Here is a 20,829-nt window from a genome sequence, read left to right on the forward strand (position 1 = left end):
TCTTATCCCTTAGGAGCATAGGTTGGATGGTGTTAAAAGCACTAGAGAAGTAAAAAAAAAACAGGACTCTCACTGTGCTCCCAGCCTTTTGCAGGTGCGAAATAGCCCGATTTAGGAGGAAGATGACCACGTCTTCCACTCCAAAGCCAGGTTGGTAGGCAAACTGAAGTGGATCCATTGATGGGCTCACCAGAGGTTGGAGATGAGTGAGCACCAGCCTCTCCAATGCCTTCATCAGATGCGAGGTCAGTGCTACTGGTCGGTAGTCTCTAAGGTCTTTTGGGCACGATGTCTTTGGTATGGTACAGGCACCAAGCAGGATGTTTTCCATAGCTGTGGCACCTTCCCCAGCTTTAGGCTCAGGTCAAACATGTACAGCAATATGCCACACAGCTGGTCTGCACAGTTCTTAAGGAGCCTGGAGCTGTTGCCTTCTAGACCTGCAACCTTCCTCACTTTGATCTTCCTGAGCTCCATTCTCACCTGGGCTTCTGTAAGGGGCAGTGTGTATTGGTTGGAGTGGTGGTTTGTGTAGGCTGTGAGCTGATCGCAGTGCAGAGAGAGGTGGGGCTGGAACAGCTTGCTGTGAAATCAGATAAGGGGGTTGCAGCAGAGTGGACTGGATGGGGGGAGGGGAGGGTGGCTGATCAAATCTGTTAAAGAATAGATTTATCATTCACCCACTTCTGTTCATTCTAAGCCTGAGAGCTGGGCTCCTTATGACCAGTGATGGTTTTGAGCCCCTTCCACACACCACTGACTTTGTTCTGCTGCAACTGATCCTCCATCTTCCTCCTGTAGCATGCCTTTCCATCCCTTTCTCAGTTCTCTCTGGACATTTTTCAGCTCTTCCTTGTTTCCTGATTTAAAAACCATCTTCTCTTTAAGAAGAGTCTTTATATCAGAGTTGATCCATGGTTTGTTGTTGGGAAAACACCATACAGTCATGGTAGGTACAGTATTCTCCACACAGAAGTTGATATAGTTTGTAATAAAGTCTGTTAGATTGTCGATATCCTCCTCATGAGGATTACTCAATTCCTCCCACATGCTTCAGAGCCTCACTGGTCCCATCAGACCCTGTCCTCACTGTGTGGGAGGCAGCTGGGGGATGTTTAGCCATGACTCCGTGAACAGCATGATGCTACACTCCCGGAATTCCCTCTGATGCAGGGTAAGAGCCGTTAACTCATTCATCTTGTTGGGTAAAGATCTCATATTTCCCATAACGATGGACAGAGAGTTGGTCTCCTTTTAGTCCGACACAGAGCTCCAGCACAGTTCCCCCATTGTCTCCTTCTTAGCTCGCGGGGAATATCCAGTTTTTCCTGTAGTAGCATGGCAGTGTTGCGGAATGCTAACAGCTGATCCCTGGTGTAAACAATAGAACTGCGGTTGTGAACAGAGTTTCCAGATGTGTCTGTAAACAAAGTCCAAAAGGTTGAAAACAAGCCATGCAGCTGCATTTTGGATCATTTGCAGAGGATGAATTGCATTCATCCTCTGCAAAGACTCCTGGGAGTGGACAAGAGTCTCTTGTGCTTGACCGTATCAAACGCTGCTGAAAGGTCAATGAGGATAAGAATGGATGACAATTTGACTGATCTAGCAACGTGTAGTTTCTCGGAGACATCCAAAAGGGCTGTCTCTGTGGAATGAGCTGCTTTAAAGCCAGACTGGTTGGGATCTTGGAGGTTGTTCTGTGAGAGATAGACAGACAGTTGATTATAGACAATGTGTTCAAGATATTTTGAAAGAAACGAGAGAAGTGATACTGGTCTGTAATTACTGATGTCTGATGGATCCAGAGCAGGTTTATTTAGGATGGGAATAACCTTTGCTCTCTTGAAAGTAGTTGGTACCTGACCAGATGCTATGGATCTATTGATGAGTGGTAATGAAGAAGGTCTTGCGAGATGGTCTGGAGCATAGTGGAAGTGAGTGGATCCAATGGGCAGGTGGTAGGATTGCAAGACTGGATGAGTTGTAAAATCTCTTCTGCTGCTACATTTGAGAAACACGACAACAAACACGACTTCCACTTTCTCTCTGATAATCTTAGCTCTCTTTGATTGTTGTGCAACACATCCTAAAGCCAAGGAGCAGAACAAGAAGTTTTCTTGGGTTTAGTGAACAAAGGGCAGAGAAAGTCCATGGTTGAGGAAAGAGAGGAGAGGAAAGTATCTGTAGCTGAGTCCAAGGTTAGTGAGGAAAAGGACTCAGGATCAGGAAGAGAAACAAAAATGTGCCAGAAGCTGCAGAGGAAGGGGAGAGAGAGAGTGGAAGAGCGAGCAGGGTAGGATAGTTTTAGATAGGTAGTGATGGTGAAGGATACCAGATGATCGATGAGGTGTAGTGGGGTAACAGTCATGTCTGTAGCTGGGGAAGGACGGCTGAAATCCAGGTCCAGGACATTTCCTCCTTTGTGTGTTGGGATGTAGCTGTTGAGTGTAAGGGCAAAGGAGTCCAGAAGAGTTAGGAGGGAAATGTATCCATTTCTTCCAGGAAGTCTCCTAGGGCAGTGGTCCCCAACCTTTTTATCGCGGTGGACCGGTCAACGCTTGATAATTTTACCGCAGCCCTTAGTTTCAAGGCCGCCGTCATTTGCAATCTCCAGCAGTTGACCTTCTTGCACAGACATGCTAGATTCGCCTGGTTTATTGACAAATGGGTCCCAGATCCATTTCTTACCAGTTCGTGGGTCTTTTGTGGTTGGGAAGTAGCGCTCTTTTAAAAGCAAAGACAGGTGATCGTGCACCAACTGGGTGAATGAATGCTCAGGCTCACTCTCACCTTCAATCCCCGCTAATGTCTGAAACATGTCCAAAATGCCTCTGTTCACAGGCAGTCCCCACAACTCCAGTTTGGCTTTAAATGCAGCTACTTTGTCTGCCAACTTGAAAACAGTTGTCATTTTCCCCTGAAGGGACATATTGAGTTCATTGAGCAGGCTGAATATGTCACACAGTTAAGCCAGTTTTGCGACCCATACCTTGTCACGGAAATGTGCTGCCAGCGGTGACTTCTTTTCTGAGAGAAATCTTTGCAATGGCTCTCGTAATCCGAATACTCTGGTTAGCGATTTTCCTCTGGATAACCATCTTATTTCTGTGTATAAGAGAAGGCATCTGTGCTCTGCGTCCATCTCCTCACAGAACTGCTCAAACAGGCACGAGTTAAAGGTGTGTGCTTTGATGTGGTTAATAACTTTAACAATATCAATCAATACGCTGTTAAATTCTGGTGACATTTTTTGGCTTGCCAGTATTTCCCTGTGAATGATACAATGCGTAGATTCACTCTCAGGTGCAACCTCCTTAATCCGAGCAGTTAAACCAGACAGTGGTCCGGTCATGGCAGCAGCTCAGTCTGTGCATATGCCGACACAAAAGGACCATTTTAGTTGTCCTGATATATAACCATCCAGTGACTTGAACAGTTCTGCTCCTGTGGTGTTGGTTGGCAAAGATAGTGCACATAAATCCTCATGCACATCCTCCTGATATAGATATCGCACATAAACAAGTAGTATTGCCTTGTTGTCAATATCTGTAGATTCGTCAACCTGGAGTGCGTACCACGGTGATGTATTAATCTTCTCCAACAATTGTGTCTCAATGTCCTCGGCTATTTTCTCAATGCGCCTAGTCACAGTGCTAGCCGAAAAAGGCACATGTGCTATCTTTTCCACATCAGCCTCTCCTAGAAGTTCACGGCAAATGTCATTAGTGGAGGGCAAGATCAATTCTTCACCAATAGTGAATGGCTTTTAAGCCTTAGCAATACGGTTAGCCACCAAATATGATGCTCTCAGTGCATTCTCCTTTACTGATGTGGTGGCCCTCATAAATTTCTTCTGTCCGTGTTCCCGTTCTTTTCTTTCAAAATACTCCAAGGGCTCGTCTTTTAGACCAGGGTGCTTGGCGTTCAAGTGGCAAAGCAGTTTTGAAGGTTTCATTGCCTCTTTAGAGAGCTGGTCGCCGCAAACTCTGCAGAGCAGGGTTGGTGTGTGGCAATCACCTGGCCCGATAAATCCATATTTTATGTAGGACTCGTGGTATTGTCTGTTAAAAGTTTTATGTTTCTTTGGTGTTGAAGGCTCTTCTCCTGTCTCTTCACTGACGTCTCTCAGCTCCGGGTTAACCTCTCGTCCATGGAAAGTCGCACAAACCCGAAAGAAATACACCACAGTAAATAAAATGGGGACCAGGAGGGCAGTAGACAAGAATTATAACAAGGTTGATTGGAAAGGTAACTCAAATGGCATGGATTTCAAAAGAGGAGATGGTTAAATGAGACAAGAGGAGAGGTGTAAAACACCATCTCCTTGACAATAACAACCAACGCTGCCTGTTTTTCATGATGAGTGAGAGAAAGCATAGGCAGAGGATACAGCAGCTGGTGTAGCAGTATTCTGTGGGGTTATCCAGGTCTCTGTTAGCATGAGAAAATCAAAGGAGTAATGGGAAGCTAAAGCAAAGATGAAAACAGCTTTATTTATTGGCAATTCCAGAACCCACCTACCACCACTGTTTGAGACAAGAGTTACTTGAAATGTGACCTCTGCTCTGTACTGGACGAGAGTGTCTGCGACAGTAAGAGTTGAATACAGAGATGGGTTTGAGGCCAATATTTTTTCCAGAAGACAATATATTCATATAAAGAAAGTAAAATAAAGCACACATCTAACATTACCTGAGCTTATAACTCTCTACAATGCGCTTATATACATCAATATCAAGAAAATGACCATTTTGCATGACAGTACATGCCTTCTAACAAATAACCTGCATTCTGAAAGCATTATGATTCATTTAAAAAGCATGATTTTGAACTCTTGGGACTTTAAACTGGAATGTATGGAACACCTGTGGAACTCACCATGTTCAGTAGCTCGGGACCCTTGACAGATATAAAGTTCAAACCAGACTCGTTGGCAACAGCCTGTAATAATAAACAAAGAAAGTTAGTGTTTAAGCTGTGAGGCTGCTAAATTACAAACCCTGCTTAGAGATAACATTTCTAGCAGAAACACACATTTACTGTCTATCTTTTAGAGACTTCAGCCAAATCGATGTTTTGTGGATTTCTACTTCCCAATGAAGTTGTTGCACTGATGTTGGCTTTGAAATCAAATCAATCATTACGAATACATAACTGATAGATACAGAAAAAAAGCAAATCTAGACAGGAAACGTCAGTATACTTTGGCAAGAAGAGTCTTTCCACAGCCTGGAGGTCCAGCAAGCAGTACTCCAGCAGGGGCACTCAATCCCAGGGCTTTGAACTGCTCTGGACTACGTATAGGAGCCTGAAAACACACACACACACACTTTCTAATCTCAAATCTTTTAAAAGGCTACAAAACACTGCAGCTTTATAAACACTTCAACTCTAAACATACGGGTTAATAAAGGATCTTCACATATGATAATTATGATAATATTCACCCCGTATTCGCAGTACATGACCTAAACAATGACATTCAAACACTAGCAATTTTAGGCTTTGGTAGCCTGTCAGCAAGTTAGGAACATGACATGTACTGGCAGAAAGAAATTCTTAAAACTCTCACACAAACATTAGCAGCTAAGTCACTGTATCAAGTCTATGTGCTCTGCAACTCCATCATACAAATGAGTCAAACTGAGACTTTTGAGGGTAATACAGGTCAAGCCCGAGTATACATTGAGTTAAAGGATAAAAGATAACAGATGTATTATAAAAAACTGTATCAGGACTTATCAGAAGATCATCATATCATATTCTTAGTATATTTGTACATTCAGTACTTTTTGCAATAACATGTATTGTAATTCTCCAGCTTTGCAGTCACACAGAACAAAACAGGTTCCCTTTTGAGTCTCTGTTGGTCTTGTGTCTCAGTTTCTTCCACATTTTTTTCTTATCATCAGGGAGTTTTTTCCATGACACCGTCACCTCCGGCTTGCTTGTTAGATATCGAGATCTAAATCCAGATTTCGCTCAGACGGCTTTTGACAAATGAGCTATACCAAACAATCTGAACTAAGCACACAGATCTGAAATTCAGGTCACAGCTGCTCTTTAAATTGCCCTGTCTTAGAAGTCAGTTCTGAAGTCACTCCCTTTAAACAAATAGAAAGTTCATAATGCCTGGGGTAAATAAATAAATGCCAAAACTAAAATGAATGTTTTAGAAGTGTTTTTTTTTAATCTCATGTTATGATCTAATAGATTACTGAACATTAATAAACTGTGTGCTAATCATACCAAAATGGCCATGGTGAGTTCCTCCCGAATGTCTTGCAGTGCACCGACATCATCCCAGGTGACATCAGGCACAGTGGCAAAACCTTCACGTTTGGCAGATGGTTGGACCCGTGCCAAAGACTCCTTGAAGTCATCCATTACAATGCAGAGATCAGAAAGCTGTTCCTCACTCAGAGATTCGCTGTTTCTCAGCAGAGACAGCAGTTGATCTAGCTCCCCCTGCTGGTGAAGAGAAGAACAGATGGCTTTCACAGCCTAAAAGAGGCCCTAACTCTTCCTTTCACCCACCTTTGTGTGTGTGTAGAAATTCTTTTTACATATACATAATATGCCTTCAGCATTCTGCAAATCTCACTTCAACCTAGTATGAACTTTCTGACTTGTGACCTAATTTGTAAATCAGCAGTTAGGCTGGCTGGAATCCTGCCTATTAATTTGATGTGTCTTGACATTTTTCATAATCTAAACACTGTTCAATGTGTGACACAAATCACAAACAGGAAAAAAAAACTTGAAGACAAGTATAAGTGATGCATGAGAATCATTTAAATTTTCAATTTATTGAATTTGCAGATAAATCCCATTTGATTTGTTGCTTGTCAAAAGAATCATAGCTTCGTCGGTCACTTGATAATGTCTGCAAGGAGATACTGAAGCACTAGACAGTAGGAATCTGGGAGCATTTGTTCCCCCTGCTGGGTTTGTGTATATTTTACGTCATCAGAAACATGCATGCAGAACACAGTAAGGCACCTCTTCTGTGTCCCTTGTTCTGTGGAAACTAATGATGAAACACATGCTCAGGTTACTTTTCTTCCTTAACAGGTCCGAGTACGAGTTGGGAACCTTATACAGGTTCCCTTTTAATCTCACCAAGCCACATGACTGCTTCCACTTGAACAATTATTTCTGCAAGGTCTGCCTCAGACTAAACTGCCAGTGTGGAAGCCCACAAGTCATCTAGGCCTGCACAGTAACATTGATTTGCATGCATGTGTTTTTATTTTTTTAATATAGATCAGAACTTCTCCATTTAGTTGCTCCAACAGGTGAAGTTCGTTAAAACCACGGTTTATAATACAGACAAAAAGCCAAATGTTGTTCATTTTGGCTGCTAATGTCAAATGTCTGAGAATATTTCCAGTGCAGTTATTAATTGAGTTCATTTCAGGTAATTTCTTAGTGAATGTTAATACGGATCACAACATTCAAGTCCCCTTTTGATACTAGGCACTGATATAAGCACACCTACTTTTGCATTTAAATGATCAGAAGCCTGTCCACTGTCTTCTGCCACATCACTGGACATGCTTACATCCTGGGACTTGGTACTGTCATCATTGATGTTCTGACACTTGGTGCCAGTTTCGAGCTGCAGCAGCAGGAGTCGGTTTACAGCAGTCATGGCTGCCTCGCGGCACAGTGCCATCAGATCCGCACCGACATATCCAGGTGTGAGCCGTGCCAGCTGTGCAAAGTCAAAGTCTGCTGCCAGCTTCAGCTTCCGACAAAGAGTACGAAGAATTCTGTGGCAGAGGAGAAAGGAAAATTGTTTATCAGGTGATAAATAAAATAAAGTTCATTGCATTGCATGAGGTGCAGCACATGGAGAAGTTGCAGTGTAGGTCTGAGGGCTACATACTTGATACGTGCTCCTTCGTCTGGTATTCCCAGACAGATTTCTCTGTCGAAACGGCCCGCCCTTCTCAATGCTGGATCTAAAGAATCGGGCCGGTTGGTGGCGCCAATAACCAACACCTGAGCTGGGATGTGTGAGGAATTCAAGTCTAGGAAGGCAAATACAGACTGAGGATGAAAACATGACCGAAGCAAACACAGTTAAAAAGCAAAAGCTTGTTTACCCGTAAAAACAATAATGCAAAAAAACGATAAAAATAAAGGAAGACAGATTTTTAAAAAAATATTATTTATTTTTGGCATTTGACAGACACCCTTATCCAGAGAGAAATACATTTTCATCTCATTTTGTATAACTGAGCAATTGACGGTTAAGGGTTAAGTATTTTAAAACACAAAGGAGCTTTTTACACCTGGTCACTTCATGCGTTTCCTGTGATCAGATAACTATCCGATCGTAAAAAGACCAGGTCTAAATGCCCTGTAAGGATTTCGAGACGGATATAAATCCGATCGTTCAAAACCACTTCAGGAGCTGGTCTGGGACACATTTCAGATGAAACTGGACAAGTGTAACTGAATGTGGTTGTTCAAGCCACATACGTCAGCGCTATACTCCTCCCAAACGGAAGTACGTCACTTGCAGGTGATCTTTCACCCAGGTGTCTCGTTGGGGCCTAAATGCACTGCTGCCACCAGCGAAAATGCAGCAAACAGTAAATGCTGTTTTTTGTAGCATAACAGTCGTAACAAGTTTTTTCATCTTCTTTTTGACTGCATTCCGTAAACCTCATACAAAAAAACATGTTCCATTGCAGTTACCCCAGAAATGAGGTATAATAAATTTGTATTTTGGGCAGGAGTATAAATATCGGATTCACCAAGACGCATTTATGTGGCCTAATGTAAATGGAATAGTTTTAACAAATCAGATAGTTATCGGATCAGAGAAAACACACGAAGGACCAGGTGTAAAAAGGCCCAAAGAGTGGGGAAAAACAAGATTATATTAATTTCTGACTAAATTAGTAAATTGTATGCTTAAACCTTTCCTTCATAACTTCCTCAATCTTTGAACATATTCCTCTGTGCAGCTCTTGATTATTCTCAGCAGTAACATTGATCTCAGTCATTACTGGAGACCCAGAAAAGCTATAAAAGGTTTTCAAACTTACTATTTCATTATTTCTTTGTTTTTGTATTTTATTTTAGTTGTTTTAAAACATTTGGAGCAAACCTTTGCATCCTCTCCATGCTAGATCATCTATCAGAGCTGCTGTTACAGAAAAATGATCAACATCTGCTGAACAACCAGCTTTGAAAGTTCTCTAGCACTAACAAACACACACACACGTAAAAATCTGCATTATAAAAATACAAGCTGCTTATTTCAGCAATTGTCTTGAACTGAACCATTAAAAAGAGGGTTTATTTTAATCATGAGCTTAACTCAGAACACTCACCATCCATGCAGGTGAGTAACTGAGCAACAATCCGTCTCTCCATGTCCTTGGAGGCCACCTCTCTCTTTGGGGTGATGGCATCAATCTCATCAATGAACAGAATACAGGGAGCACAGCTCTGTACAGGAGGAAGACAAATATGCAAATATATTTTGAGGAAAACTGGAAATAAGTAGTGTATATATGATGGGAAGTCGGGTGTACACTATGTGACCAAAGGTGGAACACATGACCGTCTTATTTCAGATTTATCCCAATTTTCTGTTACAATAAGCTTTACTATTCTGCGAAAGATTTTCTCTAGTGCAAGCCTTTTGGGATTTGTGCCCATTTAGCCATAAGATCTTTAGGGAAATCAGAAACAGATGTTGGGTGAGTGGGTCTGGGTTGCAGTCAGTGTTCCAGTTCATCATAAACATGTAATGTTTCATTGGGGTTGAGGTCAGTGGCTCCACGTAGGACACTGTACTTCCACTCCAACCTTGGCAATGTCGTCATGGAGATTGCTTTGTGCACAGGGGCATTGTCATGCTGGAGCAAGTTTGGGTCTCTTAGTGGAAGTAAAGGGAAATTAACGCAATTGTTAAGACATTCTAGACAAATCAGTGCTCTCCAATTTGTGACAAGTTTGGGGACAAACCACATACAAATGTGATGTTCGGTGTCCACATACATTTAGTGTATGTTTAGAGCAAGATCGGTATCTGTAAAAAGTCAATTCATGTTGAATAACAGTCACATACACAATAAACAGCTATACAGTATGCTGCAAAATTTATAATGGACACTTCAGTGTATAGTCACTATGCTAATATCCTATTTGTTAGCTGGGGAGAATTTATGATGTCCTGAGTCTGGTTCTGAAGGTAACATTAGAACAGCTATCTTCTAAAGGTGGCTAAATTAGAAAAATCTGAAGAAGCCAAATGTCGTGTACCATTATTGCTAAAGCATTTTTTACAATATTGAAATAAAAAAAGTGCTTTAATGCTAAACATTCTTAAGTTAGAGTTACTGTTTTGTTTGTCCAGCATGGTACATTTAGGTTTCGATGATTTCTGTGTGCATAAGATGAATGAATGTTTGAACAGAAACATTAGATATACAAAGCTGCTTTCAGATTTGGCCATAATATGGTATTTCAGACAGCTCTATAACAGAAACATGACTGTTATAGATAAAAAGACTGTGTGTTAAATATTATGGTATATATTATATGCATGTATATAGCACATGTCCACTTCACATTTAATAAGACAATAATTCAGTGTTTATTCATGTTTATTCTTTTAAATGTGTTTAACAGTGCACTTACCACAGCTTGCTCAAACAGCTCACGTAGTTTCTGCTCCGATTCCCCCGAGATGCCCGACACCAGCTCTGGAGCAGAGACCTTCAATATGGGCCACTCCATTTCCTATACTTACACAGAAAACTCACAGATCACCAAGCACCACTGACAAACTCACTTATATAAACTTGTTACATTTGCTACGTAGTAGGTACTATTTAATACCTAACGTATGGCTATTTAAAAACAGAAAGGAACCAAGCATCAATCTTTGTTGAATAGTCAATAAACAATATTCGGTCTCATTTATCTTCAAATACTTTCGGCTGTTCCTGCCACAAAACTCCATAAAAGGCCAAGCTTACAGGGAACTGATACAAATCAGCAAACTGACTAAATTACTAAACAGCAAAAGTGTGTTTACTCAGTGCAGGATGTGAAATCTCCCATTAATGCAGTGACACTCCTAGGTACAGTTACAAGAACCCATCATACAGATGTCTTTTTTTCAAATTTAATAAATACCATTTATGAATTTCTGTGTGTGACTTCTCTTGTGAACAAGTTTCAAATAAATAAAGTTTGTCAATGAGACCCGTTAACCTCAACACTCATCAAAACTTATATGACGCAAGCCAGTCACACAAGGCTGTGATTATTTGCAACATCAGCATTCACACACTCACCCCAGCAACAGCTTGAGCGAGGAGGGTTTTCCCACAGCCAGGTGGCCCATGAAGAAGGAAACCTCGTGGAGGCACCACTCCTAGCTGCTGATACACTTCAGGATGACGCATATGGATGAGTAATTTACACAACTCCTAAAGACAACAAACACAGAAAATGCTTTACACATAATAATAATAATAATACTTTATTTATAAAGCACTTTAAAACAGCCAAAGCTGAAAACATGTTGAAAAGTTCTGAAAAGTACTGTACATCATAAAATACAGATAATAAAATAATTAAATAGAAACAAAAATAATAACACCAATAATTCAGAATTAAATAAAAACCAGGGAATAGAAATGCATTTTCATCCGGTTTTTAAACAAGGAAATGGTGGGTGCTGTCTGATGTACAGAGGCAAGTACAGAGGCAAGGAGCAGCAACAGAGAAGGCACAGTCTCCTCTAAGCTTCCTCTTTGGTGTCAAGAAGCATTTGATCAGCTGACCTAAGTGAATGGGCAGGACTGTAGGGGTGAAGCAGTTCCGTAAGGTATGTCTGGGTCTGACCATTTAAAGATTTAAAAACAAATAATAGCACTTTAAACTGAACCCCGTAACACCGACAGCCTGTGAAGTGAGGCCAAAATTTGTGTTATATGGTCATATTTCCTTGCACCAGTCAAAAGATGTGCAGCAGCATTTTGGATTTATTTAAGGTGAGACAGAGAAGACTGGCTAAAACAAATATAGAGTGCATTACAGTAATCCAGTCAAGATGTAATAAAGGCATAAATTACTGTCTCAAATTGTGTTACAAATTACGATTGATTACTGTCTCAAATTGTGTTAATTGTGTTTTTCACCTTAGGTGAAAAAGCTGGACTTCACCACTGTACTAAATTGACTATCCAATTTAAGATCAACATCCATTTTAAAGCCTAAATTACATACCACAGATCTAACATAAAATGCCAAAGGACCCAGGTCAACAGGGGAGACTTACAGGAGCCACTTGGGCCAAACATCACCACCTCCTGGAGAAACGTGGTCTTATTTCACTATGTACTGTGTCAGCTATTAATGGTTGAAATTACAATAAAACTTCCTGACTTAAAATTAGTTTCTGAATGAAATACAAAGACAGACAGGGACTTGAATTTTCTCTCTTAATAATTATAAATGCTCATACACATTCAAGTCAGAATATTTGAATGCAGTATGACACTAATGCGGCCTTCACACTGCACATGACAAACGACCGCCGATAAACCGGGTCATTCATTTCCTATGGAGAGTCGCAAAGGCGCTGCGTGAGGTGCCGACCATCTGCGGATCCATAATTTTCGGATCCGTTAAAAATTTTTAACTTGTGCAACTACACCGCATCCGATATGCCGACCGGATGTGATGTATTCCAATGTTGTCCAATCAGGTTCATTTGTGCGAGGTGATAAGAATTATTGAAAAGTATTTAGTAACTTTAGTAATTTTTAAACTTAATCAAAAACAATCTTTTTGTTTTAAATACATTGTTATAGATAAAAAAAACAATAAATTATTAATATTTGTATTGTATTATTTTTAATTTGTCCATGTTTCCTCAAAAATTATTCGCGGGCTTTCTGGATTTATTGTTGCATTGATTGTTTGTACTCCTTCAATAATTAATTGCTTCATTCACCATGATAAATGGAGGGAGAATACAGGCTCTTGCTTTTGCTTTCCTTTACTGGAGACGCAAAAGAAAACATTGCAAATCAGTGTGGATAAAACACTACCTGACTCAGAGAAAAAGTCTCGGTGAGTATCACCATTTAGTGAAAGAGTTGTGCCTTAATGGAGAAGATTTTCGTGGTTACTTTCAGGTGTCACGATCATATAGTAATGTTTTTCAAGAACGCGAGAATTAGCTTCTCTCCCATGTTGACGTCTACACGATCATATTGCACATTCCGTGTGAATGTCACTAGGGGCGATATCCGACAGTCGTGTCCGTTTGTTGTGTGCAGTTTGATGTCCACTTAACAGGCAGGAATTATTTACCCTCAGTTAATGAGAGTTTCACTCACTCACTCAGACAGTCAGTAAGTCCGTCCCTTGCTTGCTCTGTCAGTCAGTCACTCGCTCATTCTGTCAGTCAGTCAGTCAGTCACTCGCTCGCTCAGTCGGTCAGTCAGTCAGTCACTCGCTCGCTCAGTCGGTCAGTCAGTCAGTCACTCGCTCAGCCAGTCAGTCAGTCAGTCAGTCACTCGCTCAGCCAGTCAGTCAGTTAGTCACTCGCTTGCTCAGTCAGTTAGTCAGTCAGTCAGTCACTCGCTCAGTCAGTCACTCGCTCAGTCAGTCAGTCACTTGCTTGCTCAGTCAGTCAGTCAGTCAGTCACTCGCTCAGTCAGTCAGTCGCTCGCTCAGTCAGTCAGTCGCTCGCTCAGTCGGTCAGTCACTCGCTCGCTCAGCCAGTCAGTCAGTCAGTCACTCGCTCAGCCAGTCACTCACTCGCTCAGCCAGTCAGTCAGTCAGTTAGTCACTCGCGTGCTCAGTCAGTTAGTCAGTCAGTCAGTCACTCGCTCAGTCAGTCAGTCACTTGCTTGCTCAGTCAGTCAGTCAGTCAGTCGCTCGCTCAGTCAGTCAGTCGCTCGCTCAGTCAGTCAGTCGCTCGCTCAGTCAGTCAGTCGCTTGCTCAGTCAGTCGCTCGCTCAGTCAGTCAGTCAATCGCTCGCTCAGTCAGTCAGTCACTTGCTCGCTCAGTCAGTCAGCCACTCGCTCAGTCAGTCAGTCAGCCACTCGCTCAGTCAGTCAGTCAGCCACTCGCTCAGTCAGTCAGTCAGCCACTCGCTCAGTCAGTCAGCCAGCCACTCGCTCAGTCAGTCAGTCAGCCACTCGCTCAGTCAGTCAGTCAGCCAGCCACTCGCTCAGTCAGTCGCTCGCTCAGTCAGTCAGCCACTCGCTCAGTCAGTCAGTCAGTCAGCCACACGCTCAGTCAGTCAGTCAGTCAGCCACACGCTCAGTCAGTCACTCGCTCGCTCAGTCGGTCAGTCAGTCAGTCACTCGCTCAGCCAGTCAGTCAGTCAGTCACTCGCTCAGCCAGTCACTCACTCGCTCAGCCAGTCAGTCAGTTAGTCACTCGCTTGCTCAGTCAGTTAGTCAGTCAGTCAGTCACTCGCTCAGTCAGTCACTCGCTCAGTCAGTCAGTCACTTGCTTGCTCAGTCAGTCAGTCAGTCAGTCACTCGCTCAGTCAGTCAGTCGCTCGCTCAGTCAGTCAGTCGCTCGCTCAGTCGGTCAGTCACTCGCTCGCTCAGCCAGTCAGTCAGTCAGTCACTCGCTCAGCCAGTCACTCACTCGCTCAGCCAGTCAGTCAGTCAGTTAGTCACTCGCTTGCTCAGTCAGTTAGTCAGTCAGTCAGTCACTCGCTCAGTCAGTCAGTCACTTGCTTGCTCAGTCAGTCAGTCAGTCAGTCGCTCGCTCAGTCAGTCAGTCGCTCGCTCAGTCAGTCAGTCGCTCGCTCAGTCAGTCAGTCAATCGCTCGCTCAGTCAGTCAGTCACTTGCTCGCTCAGTCAGTCAGCCACTCGCTCAGTCAGTCAGTCAGCCACTCGCTCAGTCAGTCAGTCAGCCACTCGCTCAGTCAGTCAGTCAGCCACTCGCTCAGTCAGTCAGTCAGCCACTCGCTCAGTCAGTCAGTCAGCCACTCGCTCAGTCAGTCAGTCAGCCAGCCACTCGCTCAGTCAGTCGCTCGCTCAGTCAGTCAGCCACTCGCTCAGTCAGTCAGTCAGTCAGCCACACGCTCAGTCAGTCAGTCAGTCAGCCACACGCTCAGTCAGTCAGCCACTCGCTCAGTCAGTCAGTCAGACACTCGCTCAGTCAGTCAGTCAGACACTCGCTCAGTCAGTCAGTCAGACACTCGCTCAGTCAGTCAGTCAGACACTCGCTCAGTCAGTCAGTCAGACACTCGCTCAGTCAGTCAGTCAGTCAGCCACTCGCTCAGTCAGTCAGTCAGTCAGCCACAAGCTCAGTCAGTCAGCCACTCGCTCAGTCAGTCAGTCAGTCAGTCGGTCACTCGCTCAGTCAGTCAGTCAGTCAGTCGGTCACTCGCTCAGTCAGTCAGCCACTCGCTCAGTCAGTCAGTCAGCCACTCGCTCAGTCAGTCAGTCAGTCAGCCACTCGCTCAGTCAGTCAGTCAGTCAGCCACTCGCTCAGTCAGTCAGTCAGTCAGCCACTCGCTCAGTCAGTCAGTCAGCCAGCCACTCGCTCAGTCAGTCAGTCAGTCAGCCACTCGCTCAGTCAGTCAGTCAGTCAGCCACTCGCTCAGTCAGTCAGTCAGTCAGCCACTCGCTCGCTCAGCCACTCGCTCAGTCACTCGCTCAGTCAGTCAGCCACTCGCTCAGCCACTCGCTCAGTCAGTCAGTCAGTCACTCGCTCAGTCACTCGCTCAGTCAGTCAGTCAGTCACTCGCTCAGTCAGTCAGTCAGTCACTCGCTCAGTCAGTCAGTCAGTCACTCGCTCAGTCAGTCAGTCAGTCAGTCACTCGCTCAGTCAGTCAGTCAGTCAAACACTCGCTCAGTCAGTCACTCGCTCAGTCACTCGCTCAGTCAGTCAGTCACTCACTCACTTGTCAGTCAGTCGCTCAGCCAGCCAGTTGCTCGCACAGTCAGTCAGTCACTCGCTCAGTCAGTCAGTCAGTCACTCGCTCAGTCAGTCAGTCAGTCACTCGCTCAGTCAGTCAGTCAGTCACTCGCTCAGTCAGTCAGTCAGTCAGTCACTCGCTCAGTCAGTCAGTCAGTCAAACACTCGCTCAGTCAGTCACTCGCTCAGTCACTCGCTCAGTCAGTCAGTCACTCACTCACTTGTCAGTCAGTCGCTCAGCCAGCCAGTCACTCGCTCAGTCAGTCAGTCACTCGCTCAGTCAGTCAGTCAGTCACCCACTTGTCAGTCAGTCGCTCAGCCAGCCAGTTGCTTGCTCAGTCAGTCACTCACTCGCTCAGTCAGTCAGTCAGTCAGTCACTCACTCAGTCAGTCAGTCAGTCAGTCAGTCACTCACTTGTTAGTCAGTCGCTCAGCCAGCCAGTTGCTCGCTCAGACAGTCAGTTGCTCGCTCAGACAGTCAGTTGCTCGCTCAGACAGTCAGTTGCTCGCTCAGACAGTCAGTTGCTCGCTCAGACAGTCAGTTGCTCGCTCAGACAGTCAGTCACTCACTTGTCAGTCAGTCGCTCAGCCAGCCAGTCACTCGCTCAGTCAGTCAGTCAGTCACTCGCTCAGTCAGTCAGTCAGTCACCCACTTGTCAGTCAGTCGCTCAGCCAGCCAGTTGCTTGCTCAGTCAGTCACTCACTCGCTCAGTCAGTCAGTCAGTCAGTCACTCACTCAGTCAGTCAGTCAGTCACTCACTTGTTAGTCAGTCGCTCAGCCAGCCAGTTGCTCGCTCAGTCAGTCACTCACTCGCTCAGTCAGTCAGTCAGTCACTCACTCACTTGTCAGTCAGTCGCTCAGCCAGCCAGTTGCTCGCTCAGTCAGTCAGTCACTCGCTCATTCAGTCACTCGCTCAGTCAGTCAGTCACTCGCTCATTCAGTCACTCGCTCAGTCAGTCAGTCAGTCAGTCAGTCAGTCTGTCAGTCACTTGCTCAGTCAGTCAGTTGCTCGCTCAGACAGTCAGTTGCTCGCTCAGTCAGTCAGTCAGTCACTCACTCACTTGTCAGTCAGTCGCTCAGCCAGCCAGTTGCTCGCTCAGTCAGTCAGTCAGTCTGTCAGTCACTTGCTCAGTCAGTCAGTTGCTCGCTCAGTCAGTCACTCACTCGCTCAGTCAGTCAGTCAGTCACTCACTCACTTGTCAGTCAGTCGCTCAGCCAGCCAGTTGCTCGCTCAGTCAGTCAGTCACTCGCTCAGTCAGTCACTCGCTCAGTCAGTCAGTCAGTCAGTCAGTCAGTCTGTCAGTCACTTGCTCAGTCAGTCAGTTGCTCGCTCAGACAGTCAGTTGCTCGCTCAGACAGTCAGTTGCTCGCTCAGACAGTCAGTTGCTCGCTCAGACAGTCAGTTGCTCGCTCAGACAGTCAGTCAGTCTCACGCACACTAAAAATGTTTTTTTAATTTGTTGGGTGAAATCCTAAGTAATATTAGCATGGACATACATGTTAAATCATACAAGTTAAATCATACCGTCAGAGTTTCCTCACTACCGCCAACGTCTTCAAACTTCACTGTGGAATGCTGAAGTTCGGGAGGTTTGGTCCGAGCTTCAACGCAAACAAATAATTCACTTCTGGTAAATCGGTAAAATTCTGTGCACATATTGTAAGTATTCTATAATTGTACAAAAGGAATTTGTACCTTTTTTGGCCATGACACCTTCCTCGATGTCAGCATCTACACCTTTACTACCTCCTTCTTTCTGTTTTTTTCTTTGTTCTTTCTTCTTGCTCTTTGGCTTCTTTTCAGGCTCCAGCGCTGATAAATCGGTGTCTTTCTGTTTGTTCATACACGTTAAAAAAAAAACAAAAAAAAAACATCCAATCAAATTTGAACATGATGAACGAATTCCTTCTCAGCACATCACATCAAATTTAGATCAAATAAAATAATGACGCTGCTAAAATTTTTACAGCGAATGGAAACTAAATCTATGCCTAAATGCAGACCTTACATTTACAACCACATGCTGAAAATAATTAATAAAATAAATATATTATATATATAAATAAAGCCTAAAACATGTAAGATGAACTGTCAAGGAAACACACCGTGACCGCAGAGCTGGCTGATTCGGCAGACAAGTCGATCAGGATGTTTTCCTGATCTTTTCTTCCTGTCTTATCAATGAACCAGCCACCTGCAGAAACAGTGGTGGTGGGATTTGAGGTACAACTTCTACTGCTGCCCTCTGCTGCTGAACCCTTCTGTGGGGCTGGATTTGGGCTGCTGTTGCCCTGCTCCTTTTTCCCTGCTCTGTTCTCAGGATTTCCCTTACAATACAGGGACATCAGTGAGTTGTTCATGTGATTGGTGTTCTGTTAAAAGAAGAAAAAATATTTACTTGGACAATCAAACTGTGGGTAAATTGTCAATTTTTATCTATATAGCAACTAATCTAGTGGGTTATATAGTATGTAGTGGGATGTTAATTGGAGGATCAGGGTTTAATCCCCAGTACTGAAAATCTGCTACTGTTGGGCCCTTGAGCAAGGCCCCTTAACCCTCACTGCCTCAGTGGTGCTGTATCATGTCTGACCCTGTGCTCTGACCCCAACTCCCAAATTTGGAGGTTGGGGTCAGAGCACAGGGTCAGACATGATACAGCACCACTGAGGTGCCTCAGTGTAGGACTGATGGTAAAGTATTGGACAATAACATGCAGGGTCATGTTTCTACTTTCACACTACGTCATGATAAGATCCTCACACACTGACCTCATTTTCAGAGAAATCTGCCTCGCTGTCTGAGCTGTCACTCAGCACACTGCTGTCCTCACTAAAGATCATAAAGAATGTACCGGAGTCAACATCAAGCAGCTTTTTTTTTTTTTTTACTTAACATCAGTAAATTCAAATGTACATTAGATGTTAATTGACCATCTTACAGTGGTTGGTTTCTTAAGTCTGAATGAACAGTTTCTTAATCATGTGTAGAAATGATAGTATATATTCAAATTCAACATCTATCACGTACTAGATGTTACAGACTTCTGTAGCTACGTCTCTTACCCCTCGTCCTCTTTGCTGCGTCTTGCTCTTTTAGCCAAGTGTTTGTCTTCCAGTGCTGAGATCCCAGACTCATCACATATGACCTTGTGCACTTTTACATAAAAAATATAAACAATAAAAATAAGTTATTTAGCTTATAACTAATATTCAATTCATTTGTATAGCATTTTTAACAATTCACAAGTATAGAAACAGAAGAAAAAATAAATAAAAATAGAGATAAGATTAAATTTACTTACAAGTAAATAAAAAAAATGGGTTTAGTTACCATTTTACAAACGATTCTAGGTTTATATGTAAATTAATGTGTTAACTAATAGTAACAAGAACTCGTTAAGGTGATTAATCGTCCATCATCAAACCAAAAACTTTTAAAATATTAACACACAGAAAGCATTACTTCACCATAATTTTGTTCTGTATAAAGTGACATTTATTACAGTATGTTACCTTTTTCCACCTGTATCCGAAAGGCTGTTTTGTTCCTTCGGCCATAATCCATCCTGTAAACATAAACATTCACAGCTCGAGTGTGTCAGTCTTATTCTTAAGTTTTTACCATCTAATAATAATAATAATAATAATAATAATAATAATATTTATTGTACATCACCTGTACTGTTGCTGAAATTCTGCAGCCATTTCAGCAACATCAACATACTGTGTGTTGGTGGATTTCAGGTACTGTACAAATTTTAATACAGAACTGAAAATATCAGTTTATATTGAACAGTAGCTCAGAAAATAATTCCAGAATATCCTTTATGTTTAATAAAGGCAGGCAGACACACACAGGTAGGCAGGCAGACACACACAGGTAGGCAGGCAGACACACACAGAGACAGACAAAGACACACAGAGACAGACACAGACACACAGAGACAGACACAGACACACAGAGACAGACACAGACACACACAGAGACAGACACAGACACACACGCAGACAGACACACACGCAGACAGACACACAGACACACAGACACACACACAGACAGACGCGCACACACACAGACAGACGCACACGCACAGACAGACAGACGCACACGCACAGACAGACAGACGCACACGCACAGACAGACACGCACAGACAGACACGCACAGACAGACACGCACAGACAGACACGCACAGACAGACACGCACAGACAGACAGACGCACACGCACAGACAGACACGCACAGACAGACACGCACAGACAGACAGACGCACACGCACAGACAGACACACGCACACGCACAGACAGACACACGCACACACAGACACACGCACACACAGACACACGCACGCACAGACACACGCACGCACAGACACACACACGCACAGACAGACAGACACACGCACGCACAGACAGACACACACACGCACAGACAGACACACACACGCACAGACAGACACACACACGCACAGACAGACAGACACACACGCACAGACAGACAGACACACACGCACAGACAGACAGACACACACAGACAGACAGACAGACACACACAGACAGACACACACAGACAGACACACACAGACAGACACACACAGACAGACAGACACAGACAGACAGACACACACAGACAGACAGACACACACAGAGACAGACAGACACACACAGAGACAGACAGACACACAGACAGACAGACACACAGACAAACAGACAGACAGACACACACAGACAGACAGACACAGACCGACAGACAGACCGACAGACCGACAGACAGACACACAGACAGACAGACACACAGACAGACACACAGACAGACCGACAGACCGACAGACAGACACACAGACAGACAGACACACAGACAGACACACAGACACACACACACACAGAGACAG

At 43.7% G+C, this 20,829-nt stretch overlaps 1 protein-coding gene across 1 annotated transcript in view; it reads right to left on the reverse strand.

Moving 5' to 3' along the window:
• LOC113660736 (nuclear valosin-containing protein-like) overlaps positions 1 to 20,829 on the reverse strand; it is a 33,401-nt gene that overhangs the window by 9,228 nt on the left and 3,344 nt on the right. Inside the window, exons 2-16 of the mRNA XM_027174495.2 lie at positions 19,616 to 19,686; positions 19,453 to 19,505; positions 19,003 to 19,093; positions 18,709 to 18,769; positions 18,043 to 18,309; positions 17,633 to 17,768; positions 17,462 to 17,538; positions 11,331 to 11,465; positions 10,669 to 10,770; positions 9,354 to 9,471; positions 7,895 to 8,039; positions 7,505 to 7,778; positions 6,253 to 6,474; positions 5,207 to 5,311; positions 4,882 to 4,944 (exon numbers count right to left, since the gene is read on the reverse strand). Of these exons, the coding sequence (XP_027030296.2) occupies positions 4,882 to 4,944; positions 5,207 to 5,311; positions 6,253 to 6,474; positions 7,505 to 7,778; positions 7,895 to 8,039; positions 9,354 to 9,471; positions 10,669 to 10,770; positions 11,331 to 11,465; positions 17,462 to 17,538; positions 17,633 to 17,768; positions 18,043 to 18,309; positions 18,709 to 18,769; positions 19,003 to 19,093; positions 19,453 to 19,505; positions 19,616 to 19,686 (1,920 nt within the window). The remainder of the gene's footprint in view (positions 1 to 4,881; positions 4,945 to 5,206; positions 5,312 to 6,252; positions 6,475 to 7,504; positions 7,779 to 7,894; positions 8,040 to 9,353; positions 9,472 to 10,668; positions 10,771 to 11,330; positions 11,466 to 17,461; positions 17,539 to 17,632; positions 17,769 to 18,042; positions 18,310 to 18,708; positions 18,770 to 19,002; positions 19,094 to 19,452; positions 19,506 to 19,615; positions 19,687 to 20,829) is intronic.

Source organism: Tachysurus fulvidraco, chromosome 7, assembly GCF_022655615.1.
Source record: "Tachysurus fulvidraco isolate hzauxx_2018 chromosome 7, HZAU_PFXX_2.0, whole genome shotgun sequence".
NCBI classification, from domain to species: Eukaryota; Metazoa; Chordata; class Actinopteri; order Siluriformes; family Bagridae; genus Tachysurus; species Tachysurus fulvidraco.